Raw genomic sequence first — 15115 nt, 5'->3', positions numbered from 1 at the left:
CATTTTGATTCAAAATTGTTGAAAATTTTGAGTTTCAAAATTATTCTCCTAGTTCATTGAAGATTCTTTCAATTTTGATTCAAAATTATTGAAAATTTTGAGAAGATACATCATGAACATCCTTTCAATTTAAATTGATAAGTGTTGTATTTCTACTAGATACATTAAATAAGAAAGTGTTGCCCATAAGATTTTAGGTTTGAGATCGATACATTATTATTTGATAATTGTTATGTATCAGATACATTTAGTATAAATTCGAATTTACGTATCGTAACTAAAAAATTAGTGCATGATACATTATTATTTATGTATCATATTTTGTTTGAGATCATGAAGATCCTTTCAATTTAAATTGATAAGTGTTGTATTTCTACTAGATACATTAAATAAGAAAGTGTTGCCCATAAGATTTTAAGTTTGAGATCAATACATTATTGTTTGGTAATTGTTATGTATCAGATACATTTAGTATAAATTTGAATTTATGTATTATAACTAAAAAATTAGTGTATGATACATTGTTATTTATGTATCTTATTTTGTTTGAGAAATACTATATTTTAAAATAAAAAAATACATTATACATGTAATTGTTCCAAAATAGCTTCTTTTTTGTGTGTGTGATAAATAACACAAAGTTTATGTATCAAGTACATTTATTGAACATGATAAACACTAATAAAAAATTCAACAACATTAGATTTATGTATCAATACCTTAAATATGAACATTATACATTGTATAAAACAAATGTTATTGTAGCAGTGATGTATCAGATCAATGATAACACTAATAAAGATTAATTTAAGGCTCAAAATAAACAAGATACATTAAAAATATGTATCTTTGATAGTGATGGCCGTGCTATGGCAGATCCAACTTTTTTCTTCTTCTTTTTTTGGACGTTTTTCAATAGTAGAAACATTAAAAGAAAATAAATATTTTTCAAGAAAAAATTTCAACGACAATATGATTAACTAAAATTGCAAAGGTTCAATAAGATTTCAATGAGGGCAGGGGGCTGAGGTAATTTTATTTTTATTTTTTAAGATGAAAAATATTAAACAATATTAATAAAAGAAATCAAAAATTGATGTGATGGAAAGAAATCTACAACTTGAATAATTTGAAATCATTAATTGGAAACAGAAAAGATTTGAAATTCTAAAATAGATTAATTGATAAACTTGAGAGAGAGACTTTCTGAAAATCAAAATGAATTTGAAATTTGTAACTGTTAAAGAAGTGGAGAGAACTTAGAGATAAAATGGAGGAGTGAAATGGGGAGTGGAAAACGTGGGTGTAGGCTGAAAATATGAGTGAAATATTTATGTATCCGAAAGATTTTATGAATTGGGGGAATAAGGAATTTTTGAAATTTAAAAAAAAGGTAGAGATAAATGGATATTAAGGTAAGTAAATGTGTGTATATAAGTAATTTTTCCTTATATTATGGGCTATATATCCAAAACACTTGAGAGCTCACAGCCATCAATTATGACCGGGTAATTAGCCCAAGAAAATATGACTCGCTAGGCTCAAATTCTTATTATAATAATTTCTTTTTGAAACGAAAGAAATACTATTAAAGATAATTACAAATTTACAAGGAACAAAGCGGTGAGAAAATCCCGTGATATTCAAATTTGATTTTGAAAAATAAAAGATTGAGCAGCTATTAAAGATAGAATTGCATATGATAGGTTCTTTTTAATTTAAATTAGGTAATAAGAGAGAAAGTATGATGGTCACAAAAATCCATAACAAGACCATTCAAACTTTGGTATAAACAATTCACATCACTGTAAACAATAATAACATATCCAATATAATAGAGTCCGATAAAAATAAAATATACACTATTTTTAATAGATTCTCAACTCAAGAAACAATTCATACATCTATTTTTCTTGAACTACATAAAAAAAAGTCACAAAAAAGTATCACTATATCTATTTACTTTTTTTCTTATAATGAAAAATTAAATATAATCAAATGTTAGAATCCCACACGAAATTGTTAATTAACAGCTCATTACATTAGTACAATTCTATCCGTTTTTCGTCTTAATATGGCAGGTCCTTTATATAGAGAACAAAATAAACCGTACACAAAAGAGAGTATAATTTTTGTTCCTATTTTAAAATTCTAACAAAGACCGACACTGACACTTCTATTTTGTGCCACATGACTTTATGTTTTTTTGTTTTTTTTGAAGATGCAAACTCTTCTTTACATAAATACCAAATGAATTTAAGAGAAAAAAACAAAAGTGGATTTGAAAAATATAACCCTAAAAATAAAGAGGAAAGTGGAAATGGTCCAAGAAGTGACACTTTCTCACGTGAAATTTATCAGTGCATCTTCTTATCCTCTTTTTTGGATAATCATAATGGACCCTTCCTTGCCATTTGCCTGGTGTCACCATCTCCTTCAAAATTTATTTTTCTCCCTCATACAACTGACATTAATTATGTGAGATTTTTTTCGTCTCATAATAAATTAATACTCTAATTTGGGTCAATTAATTTGTGAACTAAAAAATAAAAATCACGCACATTATAATATGTAATGTCAATTATGAAAAGAAAAAAAATCATATTCTTTGCTTTATTCTCACATAGTAAATTGGAACAAGAAAATTAAACCAAAACCTCTTTTTCTTTTTGGATAAGCTACACCAAAGCAAAATTTGAGGAACAAAAGTCATCATACATTACTTTAAGTAACTTGTAATGCACACAAAAAAAAAAAACTCAAAATTTGTGTATTCAAGTTTCTTTTTTGCAAGCATTGTTATTCTTGAATATTGTCAACATCCTATTTAGTAAAAATCCAAACTTTTTCCACAAATCCACAAAGTGTATCAAAGGTTCAAACACTAAACAAACCATGCATAGCCCTTTTTCTCTTTGATTTTGGTTTGGTTGTACGAAGAAATGAAATGAAAATTCAGGATTTAAGTTCTATGAGTTCAACCACTCTGTACCTGCTTCAACAAGATCGATCACCTATGAGAAAGAGCTCTCCTTAGCTCTTGAGCCAATAAATTCGGGGCGCTAAGGTGTGGCAAATGACCTTCAATATTCAACCAATGCACGGTGTTCCTCCCACCAAGGTTGTTCTTTAAATACGTGGCGACTGAAGCAGGTACAGAGTGGTCCCTTGCTGTCTGAAAAATGTGACATGGTACTTTCACAAGACCTAAAACTCCCCTCATGTCACTATTAAACACTGTCCTTGACACAAACAATGTTATGTCCGGTCTCATATTGAACAATGTCCTACTGAATTCTCGTACAGCCGCCGGAACGTCGGCTCCGACGGCTAACGGGGCAAAACCATTGACCCATGCTTCATAATTTGCCTCCATTGCTGAAAATACTTTCTCTATTTCTCCAAGTTCAAATCCACCATGGTAGTCTTCATCATTCAAGAATCTGATTGGTGTACAACATTATTTTTATTAAAGATTTGGTGGAGATAATAAAAAGAAAAAATATATATTTGTTTTTTAGTTTAAGTTTAAGATAAGGATTCTGATAACATGAAATGTCAATTGATTGATCATAACCTTCCTAAGCAAATAAATTCATGGATTTTGTCAAAACATAAACTTAGGATAAGATAAGTTAGTTTGACAAAAGTGCTCTTAACTTTATGGGGAATTGAGAAAAAGTAAAAGAAAACAATAAGCAAAAGGACCACGTTAAATATTCCTATTTCTAAGTCGACCCTATCCTCTATTTTACTCTCTCCAAATATAGAGTTATCTGTTTTTTCAGACAATTAACTCTAATTTAATTCTCTATTTTACTTTCTAAAAAAGAATTTTTTTTTCTCTCCTCTATATTATATTATTATTTATATTCCATTCCTATTTTCTTATTTCATAGTAATATAAATCATTTCTTCTTTTTTTTTTTTTGCAATAATCACTCTATAAATCTTTATATAATACAACATTTTATTATTTTTCAAATTTTTCATTTAATATAAAATTATATTTTATTCAAAATTTCTAAATAACATAAATTACAATAAATATTATATAATACATATTAACGAATAATTCAAATAAAAGTGAAATTATTGATGAAATATAATTAACATCATAAATATTGTATCAACGTAAAATTTATTTTTAATTTAAATTTTACACTCTCATATATGTTCTATTAATGTATTACGGAACTCAAAATGAGTATTTTTTGCCCTTATTTTTTTATGTGTATCTAAAAATTGTTTAAATTTAACAATTTCGTCTTGTATCCAATCATTCCGTGCACTAATTTACTTCTGCTATTCCATTTTGAACTATTGCATCAAATATTTTCATAGTCTTTAAAAAGTGTAGTTTAATAATTTATCACTATAACATAAAAATAGATTGTTTGAATTATCATGTAAATTTTGTACACACTTCATAATGAAAAATAATTATAATTTAAATTACATATTTCAAATGACAAAAAATAATAAAAAAATAAATTAGAAAAATTGTTAATTCGGGATGAAAGCAGTATACTTATCAATAATATGTTCTAGATGTTATATTAATTAGAAAATAATTATAAATATTAGAGACTTAATTAATAATCTTATATAATATAAATAATATTAAAATAACTTTAAATTACACATTTGAAGTGACCATTTCCTTTAAACAATTAAAATAGAAAAATTATTAATTTGGGTGGAAGTGGTAACTTGTTAATAATATATTTTTAGATGTTGTATTACATTAGAAAATAATTACAAATGATAAAGACTTAAATAGTAATATAATAAAAATAATATTAAAATAATCAAAAAGTAAATTTGGAGATCTACTATTCACCTCTCTATAATTAAAGAATAGAGAGTGGTTGGAGAACCTATTCTTTATTTTACTCTTTAAATATAGAGAATGCAGAGTAAAATAAAGATGAGTTAGAGATGGTCTAAGTAGGCCAACCAAACTCAATATTATATGTATGTATAGAAACTCAAATATTATACATACATATGAACAACAATAACATAGTCCATGTAATATGCAAGTGAAGTCGCAGGAAAGTAGGATATAAGCAGATTCTATCTTTACTTTGTGGGGAACAGAATCGGTTCTGTAAATTTTTGCTCAATAAAAAATATTATACATGCATACAAACAATAATAATATAGTCCGCATAATATGCAAACAATATCTAAAGATAGTACGACATAAGTAAATTCTACTACTACTTTATGAGGTACAAAACTTGGTTCCAATAAATTCATGCTCAAAAGGATATTATACATACATATATCATATAACAAGAAATTATCTTTAAAATATCCTCGATTTTTTTAAAAAAATATCTCAAATGATATTTCGACTCTCCAAAATTAGACTACATAAATGAGCTATATATTTAAATGTCATTTGTGGACTAAATCTACCACAATCCATTTACCCATTTCATTTGAATACATGTGCGATGTGTCTATTAATTTGGCTTAAATATCAGATGTAGTTTAAAAAAAAATTAAAAATCTATATTCCCCAATAGGGGTGTGCAAAAATTGAAAAGTGTTATTGGTTTGTTGTTATTGGGGTATTGGTTAATGATTTTTTTAAAAAAAATTATTGAATTATCGGTTCGGTATTAGTTTTTAATATTGGGTTATTGGGTAAACCGATAACCCATAAAGACTAGTAATTTACTACTTTTACTTTTACATAAATATTATATATTAATTTCAATATCTTACTAGTTACTATATTTATCCTTTAGACTTTCAATTTACACTTTACAATGACTTTGAGTTCATAATTTCTCATTATACAAAACGTTAAAATCTAAAGTAAGAACTTTATTATTCTTAATTTCTCTTTGTGTTACACTTGTATAGTTCTTTTAATGTTTGTTATTATTGTTTCTATTTTATGAGTATTTGTAAAGATACATTATTGTGTTTTCACATCAAATTTATTAGAAAAATCATATATTTATTTTATAAGTATTTTCTTATTGGTTAAACCGAACCGTTAAGGACCAAAATCGATAAATCGATAAAAAATATCTTATTGATTTGGTTATTGATTTAACATATTTAAAAACCGAAAATCGATAAATTGAACCAATAATACATAAAATCGAACTGAACCGACCGATGCACACACTCCTATTCCCCAAGTATTACTTTTTCCTATCCTAATTTATTTGTCACTTTTTATTTATCAAAATTTAAATTCCATGAAATTTGATTAATAGTATAAATTTTTAAATATCTATATTTTAATTTTAATCCAATTTAGTTTAAATTAACTCAAATAAACTTAAAAGTGCCACCATGGATAAATTCACCCTGCTAACACCTTACCTAGTAGATTTACATTTCTCCTATGATTTGTGAGCTATTACAGCAACGAGAATACCAAAAAAACAAAAAGTTACTCCAATTCTAAATTATTGAAAACTAAAGTAGTAGGGATCGTTTGGTTGGGAACTAGTTATCAATTAACTATTCTGGAATTAGTTAATCCGGAATAACTTATTCCATCATGTATATAGATAACTTATTCCATCACTATGCTATAAATGGTGGAATAAGTTATTCCAAACATGTCAACCAAACAAGACATCTAACTATTTATTCTTATCCCTCACACCAAACGAGTCCTGGGAGCAATAAAAGTGAGAAAACTCAAAATAATAAAAAAATCACCTGGGAGAAGCTCCGATGAGGATGAGTTTAGAAAAGAGTTCAGGGCGGCGAATCGAAGCGAGAATTCCGATCATGGCGGAGACAGAGTGTCCGACATAAGAACAACGATCGATACCAAGAGAATCGAGAATATGTAGAAGATCATCAACATATGGGTCAAGTGTCGTATAACGTCGGAAATCGAAGAAATCAGGATTTACACTGCCGGCACAGACAAGGTCATACAGAACAACACGGTAATCTCGGAGAAAAAAAGGTAAAATTCGACTCCAAGCGGATTGGTCTGTACCGAACCCATGGGCTAAAACCAAAACTTTTTCACCGGAACCGACGACCTGAACGTTCAGAGCATCTAAAAGGGTCTGACCCATTTGAGTTTGTTTTGCTTTTTTTTTTTAATTGGAGGGAAAAAAAAAAGAAGAATACTAAATTTTTGTAGTCTTTTTTTTTTGTTTAATGATTGGGTAGGAGTTGTGTGAATGGGAAAAGTCATTGGATGGGTGTGGTACTTATAAAGTTGCCAAAAGACATCTAATTAATTCATCCGTATTAATTTAATTTGATACGAAATTTAAGAAAATATTTTTTTATTATTATTTTTGTTCTTTTTTAGTTTGCATGTTGCCTTTTCTGAGAGTTAATTTAATTAATTTTCAAATCTTTCGATTATATTTTAAAATAAAATTTTAGATATTCAAAAACTATGTAGAAACTATTTGTAAATTGTGATTTTTTTTCATATCAATATAATGAAAAAAAAACATCTTAAAATGTTAGTCGAAATTCATATTGTTTGAATCTCAAAAAAGGAAACTATTACAACTAAAAAGGAATGCTGGAGTAAAACTTATGGTTTAAAATTTGACGATAAATCATTTATTAAGAATAAAAATAGTCATTTCAAAGTTAAATTGTTTTGAAATATATAATTATTTTAAGATTAATTAAAAAGAAAAGTGAGTGTGTTTTTGGATTGAGGACTTTTGGTTCTTTAATTATAAAAAAACAAAAACAAATTCGTACTATATTTTAAAGGTATATTGAATTTATTTTTTGTACGTACTTAATATTACATGATTAGTAATTATACTTTACAAAATTGACTCGTGAAAAAACACGTAAAACGTTTAAACCGAAAAAAAAAAACATTTCGTCTAAATTATATCTCTATTGACTATTCATTCTTTTTCCAATTTGTATATTTTAAAGAAAATCAGCACTAGACTTTCCTGTAAATATAACTATGGCCACTTATTGTTTATTGTAATGGAGTATAAGGCCTCATTTCTTTAGGAGGTTTGAATTTGAATGGTTCAATATTAGACGATTAAAATAATTTTCAGTATCATTTTATCAAAATTATTATTCATTAGTCACCATCATTAACCATTTTTACCATTACAACTATTATCACTTGGCAACCATTCGTCGCTAACCATCTCTGTTATCACAATCATCACCACTATCAATCATTATTGTCACCTTCATCAATATAATTAGATCCACAATTGTCGCCGCCACCTCCATTACCACTATCAATCGCTATTACCATTGTGATCTCTAGTACCAATCACCTCCAATATGTTGTTTGGTTGGGAACAAGTTATTTCAAGATTAATTATCCTGAGATTAGCTATCCTGGGATAACTTATCCCATCACTGTAATATAAATGGTGAGATAAGTTATCACAAATATGGCAACCAAACAAGACACAAAAAATTTATCTCATCACTATTTTCTTATTCCATGACTATTTATTTTTATCATTCACACCAAACGATCATATAACTAGCATCGCCATCAACTACGTACTACCAACATATCAACAACCACCACACATTCTTTAACCCCACCATTGACATCAGCAACTACTAGTTAATTATTATCGACCAACCTCAACCAAAATAAATAAGGCGTAAAGCTACTCATTTTTTATAAGCATAAAAGAATGGAAGTGTCAAACGTATTTCCTAAATTAAAAGATTATTTTAGACAAACTCCAAACATATATAATAATTATTTTTGTCAAGTTCTTTGTTTTTGTTCTATCCATATTTTAAATGGACGCCCATAATTTGTTGTACTTGTATAAACTCAATGTCAGAAGACTTGTCTATTGGCTACAAATTAATCTAGTGTACCTTCGTTTATTTGGACAACATTATCTATTTTAGATTTTTCGAAACCTTGATAAACGGAGTACATTAAGTCAAGAATTTTGTCGTTTCCTAATAGCGCAGTTCAACTGTTACTTTCTTTGGTTCATAATGAAATATCCTATGAATTTTATTTTGTACAAAAAACTATTCCAAGGGGATAAGAAAAAAAAGAAAGGTACCTTAATATGTTAAAGGAAAAAGTTGAGGAAAATTTAAATAGATTATTGTAATTATGTTGATTCAAGTGGATATTTGAATTTTGAATTTGACTCTAACCTAATCATATTTTATTACTATATTCATTTGACGACTAATAAGATTGATTCAAAATTTATATTGTCGAGGATAGTTCATCAGAGAAAAGTAAGCAACAAATACAAGAAACAAATAAATAGTTGTTAGAGTGGCTTAGAGTCTCACATTAGTTGAAAAATGATTTTGTGATCTGCTTATAACTAATACTTGAATAATTATTTCCTCATGAGCTAACTTTTGAGGTTGAATTAGGCTCAAGTGCATATCTTTATATGATATATTCATTCATGCTTGGCCTCCTGGTCCGCGCTCTTGTTGGGCTAGGGAGTGAAGGGGTGTTAGAGTTTCATATTGGCAACGGATAGACCCATACTTTGCTTATATGGACTAAGACTATTATTTCCTCATGAGCTAGATTCGGGGTTAAGTTAGATTCATATGTCATATTTTTACAATATATACAGTATTTCCTCATTATAGTGCAATTTTTTTTAAAAAAATATTTAATAAATAAAAATAACTCAATAAACTATATCTTATATTTTTTGAATGGTCATAAAAAGTTAAAATGATCGTTAAAATGGGACGGAAAGGGTAATGTAGAGAAGATAAAAGCCAAAACACTTTAATGAGTTTGTGAATTGTGAGTCATTGATGGAGATGATATTGCATAAAGACCACGAGGGTGTGTGCTGTCATTTATGAATAACCAACTAAATTATCAATATCCAGCAGCTTCCTCATAAATTTGCATTGTATTCACTCTTTATCTCACCAAACATATATACATGTCATTAATATTGTTTTACAAAATAAATTAATATGCACATATATAGTTGGGCTAAAAGGACAGCGGGTGATCAAGGGTGGGACCCAAGAGAATACTTATCTACAAAAATTTCAAATCTAGTATCTTTAATAAATCCTTATATTGATTGATGAAATCTACTACTCAAAGCTAGTCATATCTAGGACTTGGCCTCACAAGTCAGAAAGCATTCATGACAATTTCTAGTACTACGTTTGTTTCCCCTTGTTATAATTTTCTTTGTTTATAATATCACGCTGTATGAATTTTGATTAATTAAGATTTGCATAGTATAAGACCTAGACGAACTTGATATTTTTGTTAAGGGTGAAAGAATCGTATATTTATTGTGTTTTTTTATTGACATGATACATAAATATGTCATTTAATTTGTACTCAACTCATATTTATGTTCTTCAATTTTTGGTGTGCATAAGTAGATACTTAAACTCGTATAAAGTTAAATAAGTAGACACACATGAGTCATATGTGGCATAATACATGTAGGACACAAATTGTTATGTAGGATGTCACGTAGGATGTATGTGTCTATTTGTTCAACTTTATACACTTTTAAGTGTCTATTTATACTCACCTAAAATTGGAGGACATAAATAGGAGCTAAGACCAAATTAAATGACATATTTATATATTATGTCATCTTTATTTGTTTGTACTATATATATTAGTGTTTATGTCGATTTTTAGGAACGTAGCATGGACAAGTCTCATTGCATGTCTTTTGCGGATTTGGCTCCCCTCCGTTACTTTTTCCTTCCATTTCGTCAAGTACATATCTAGAGGTGAGACATGTGTACTATTCAATTATTAAAGATCAAGATTATATTGCATTAACTAGTATAATAATCATAGTTAAGTGAACAAGTTTTGGAAAAAATTCTCTCCAAAATTAGGAAAAATATTTAATTCTTCTCAATTTTTGGTATCCATATATTTATATCATTAATTTATTTTATATTTTATATATTAAAATTATGGAACATGAACTTAACAACATTTAATTTGTTTTGCCTAACAGTAGTCTTACAAAATATTTTGCCTTTAAATTTATGTTTTCTTTTATTTATTTTTAAAAAAGAATATATATATATATATATATATATATATATATATATTATTTTTTATTTTTATATTTTTTATTATTATTATTATTTTTATTTTTATTTTTTGGATACTTTCACCATTGTAATTCTAATGCATCTTTTACATCCCATTTTTATTATATGACTATCATCAATGATAATTCTTCCTTTATTTTTTAAATATCTCAACATAATATTTCAAGAATAAATTTGCTAGCACAGAAAGCGATTAAACAATGTACAATATTAATATTTGAATATAGAAATATAAAATGAAATCAATGGGTTCTAAGATTGGTAGGAACATTTTTCTTACCAAAGTTAAAGAAATTATTTGTTCAAAACTTATTTACTTAATTATGGTTATAATACTAGTTAATGCAATATAATCTTGACATTTAACAATTAAATAATACACATGTCTCTCATCTAGATGTGTACTTGACGAAATTGAGGGAAAGAGAAATGAAAGGGAGCCAAATCCGTGTTTAGCTAGTGTCTCACCAAATTCACTTAGAATATGACTATAATCATGATCTTAATTAATCATCCCAGAAATTATGTTGGTATTTTAGTATAATTAACTATGTCAGTGATTAATTAAACCATTTTGTTAATGGGATAGATTAAAAAAGGATTTTCCTTTTCAATTAATTTAAAGTAATTATATCTTACCGGCCACTCTAGTAGTAATATCATTCGCTTTGGATTTAGGCACATACACCTTTAAATTTACCTAGGTATCACATATATATACACCAACCCTTAAGAATTCAATATCGTCCTTATTATTAAAGTTTGATTAACCAGTATTATCTTAAAACGTGGAATTCGCCTAAACTCAGTTGCACATTAAAATCTACCCCAATATCATCGTCCAAGGTTGCAATGGAGGATGAATGCGGCAACAAGAACAAAAAAAAATATGGACCATAGAGTATATTCTCATTTCTTTTTTTGGAGGGGCCTATAGTATAATTTGAAGGCAACCTCCAATATAATATATAGTGAAAATTACTAAAGTTTGAATCAGATTCTTATAATTATAATATGAGTTCCAGCTGATCTCTCTAAGATCAGAATATATTTTTATCTTCATGTCCAAAATAATATAAACATCAGTCATATATACTATATTGCTCCTCTTTTAGCCTTTTTTATCCCTGAGATTTTGTCAATTCTCACAATTTGATCAAACTGTCTTTTTTTTGGAATAAAATAAGTTTTTTTTTTATACGGAAGTACTTTCCAGCTACTTTATTCTTATAATTATAGACTTATACATCATGTATGGATAAGTGCGAGATAGATATTTAGTATGCATAATACGTGTCGTTTAATTTAGCCTCAACATACATCTATACTGACATCTTACGTGACAATTTGTGTCCTATTAATGACCTTCTACGTGTATTAACCAATCAAATATATTAAGTTGTTCTACCTATTATTGGAAAATATTAGAGATGGTAATTAACACTGAGAATTAAGAACATTTAGTCACCAATCAAGTACACAATTGTTATTATTATTAAAATACATAATATAGTTTAATTTTGTATATATATATATATATATGTGTGTGTGTGTGTGTGTCAAAATCAGTTCTAAGCACGTTATAGAAGACAGTGATCTCAAAGTAGATTTCCATCATTAAACAAGTGCAAATAGTAAAAAGTGGCTTCCTACTCTCAAAATACAATAAACCACTCAAAAAATCTTCTAATTTGCACTCTAATCCGTAAGGACTATTAAGGGAATTTAATTTGTATTCTTTCATATAAACTAAAAACACAAAAAAGGAAAGGTAGAGTACATATACAAGTGCTCATTTTACGAGAGATAAAGAATAAATTAATTTCGAAATTAATTTTAAGATGAATTTATTTCATATTTAGTTGGAACAAAATCACATGATAACTTATTTTAAGATTAATTATTTCGAGATTGTAGTATTACTTTTATTCCATATAAAAACGAGATAATAATTCTATAATTACTAATCTTAAAATAATTTGTTCCTAACGATACGAGATGTGTTGAATGGGAGTAGTTGGCAAGGGACCATTTCACGTTGAGTGGTGTTATCTATTTCTTTGTATGTTTGGTTGTGAATTGTGATGCCACGTGTCCCTTATCTACTCTCACCAAATTGCACTAGTTTCTCTCTTTTCCGTTGTTAGCTTATACCGTAAGCAATTGCATCACCTCCCCTTAACTATGCTTATATCATCACCATTAATATATATTTTGACCATATCAACGCGGATTGTGATGGAATAGGAAGTATTTTTCTTCTTTATTAGAGATTTTAGATTCAAATCTTCTTAAATATAAAGTTATCTTTGTTAGAGAATGCTTAATTAGTTACCCCCAATTTGAGATATTTCCAACGTAAATATCCTAAATTTAATCGAACTTTAATATGTTATATTGAATAAAAAACAAAAAGGAAGTCATATATTCACCATATATAGAGAGATTAATAAGTTACCATATATATCTTGCGCTTCAAAGTTACTAGTTTCAAAAAATATATATATCTCGTGTCACTAGGGTGTGCATCGATTGGTTCGATTTTATGCATTATCGGTTCGGTTTTATCGGTTTTCAATTTTTAATATATGTTAAACTAATAAGATATTTTTTTATCGATTTTCGGTTTATCAGTTTTGGTCCTTAACGGTTCGGTTTTCGGTTTAACCAATAAGAAAATACTTATAAACAAATATATGGCTTTTCTAATAAATTTGATGCGAAAACACGATAATGTAACTTTACAAATGCTCATAAAATAGAAACAATAATAACAAACATGAAAAGAATTTGATTTTAACGTTTGTTATAATGTGAAATTGTGAACTCAAAGTCATTGTGAAGTGTGAATTGAAGGTTAAAGGACAAAGATAGTAACTACTAAAGTATTGAGATTAATATATAATATTTATGTTCAAGTAAAAGTAGTAAATTACTATTCTTAATGGGTTATCGATTTACCCAATAACCCAATATTAAAAATCAATATCGAACCAATAACCCGATAATTTTTTTTATAAAACCATTAAAAAACCGTTAATCCAATAACATTAAACCAATAACACTTTTATCAATTTGATTTATCGATCAATTCGGTTTTTACACACCCCTACTTTGGACTAACTTAAATTGATTAATATAGACTATACTATAACGGTTTATTTATATTTTGTCTTTTCCCCCTATATTAGTTCTAATGATTAATTTGGTGATTTTACGAGTCAAAATTCAAAAATATCATTAATCATATGATATTGCAGAATAAAATTTTTAATTACGCAACATTCTGAGTCTTGATAATATTATTCTATAATATCATTCAAGTATTCCCTCCATTTCAAAATATTTATTTTTCTTTTTTCGAGATTCAAACTATAAAAAATTTAATTAATAATTTACGATATATTTATTTATCATATTGATATGAAAAGAATTATAATTTATAACCCTTTTGTATAACTTTCGAACATTTCAATTTTCCTTTTAATATGTTAAATTAATTTCAATTATTTTAATTTAATTAATTCTCTAGAAACAATAAATATTATGTATTTCGGGACGAAAAAAGTACTCAAAAGCTCGTAAATTATTATTACAGCTTTAAATTATTGCCGTCACATCGACCCCTAAATCGAGTCTATTTATTTATTACTATATTATTCCTCTAATTTTTTAATATATTTAATTTCCTTTTTAATCTTTAGTTGCTAGTTATCTTTTATATCCTAGTATGGAAAGTATAGATACGTAAAGCAAAAACATCATATCATAATTAATATAATTATCCAAATGTTGAATGTTTTCTTTAGTGGCATGCGCGCAAGTCATCTTAATTCATGAGTGCATTGAGTGGGTTCTCCTCTTACTTTATTATAAAAATTATATATATATATATATATGCCACAAATCACAATATGCTAATTAATAATACGTATATATTGATATACATGCACTGGATAAGGTGGAAGCTGACTTAACATGGGGTATTAGATATGATTACAATAACAGTAATAACATATTTAATGAAATTCTGAAATTTTGTGTGAATGGTGTGTAT

General features: G+C 27.2%; 1 protein-coding gene across 1 annotated transcript; it reads right to left on the bottom strand.

The window, feature by feature from the left end:
- Positions 1–2951: 2951 nt before the first annotated feature.
- On the bottom strand, positions 2952–7120 carry LOC125813014 (probable strigolactone esterase DAD2). The gene is made up of 2 exons (XM_049492506.1): positions 6697–7120; positions 2952–3443 (listed from the first exon to the last, which is right to left on the bottom strand). Exons 1-2 carry the CDS (start codon positions 7065–7067, stop codon positions 3011–3013), a joined length of 804 nt encoding a protein of 267 aa, XP_049348463.1. The 5' UTR covers positions 7068–7120; the 3' UTR covers positions 2952–3010.
- Positions 7121–15115: the final 7995 nt, after the last annotated feature.

The sequence above is a fragment of the Solanum verrucosum genome, unplaced genomic scaffold (genome assembly GCF_900185275.1).
Source record: "Solanum verrucosum unplaced genomic scaffold, falcon-dt-bn FXZP01000235.1, whole genome shotgun sequence".
Classification (NCBI taxonomy): Eukaryota; Viridiplantae; Streptophyta; class Magnoliopsida; order Solanales; family Solanaceae; genus Solanum; species Solanum verrucosum.
The sequence above is the reverse complement of the archived record's forward strand: the minus strand, read 5'-3'. Positions and strand labels throughout refer to the sequence as shown.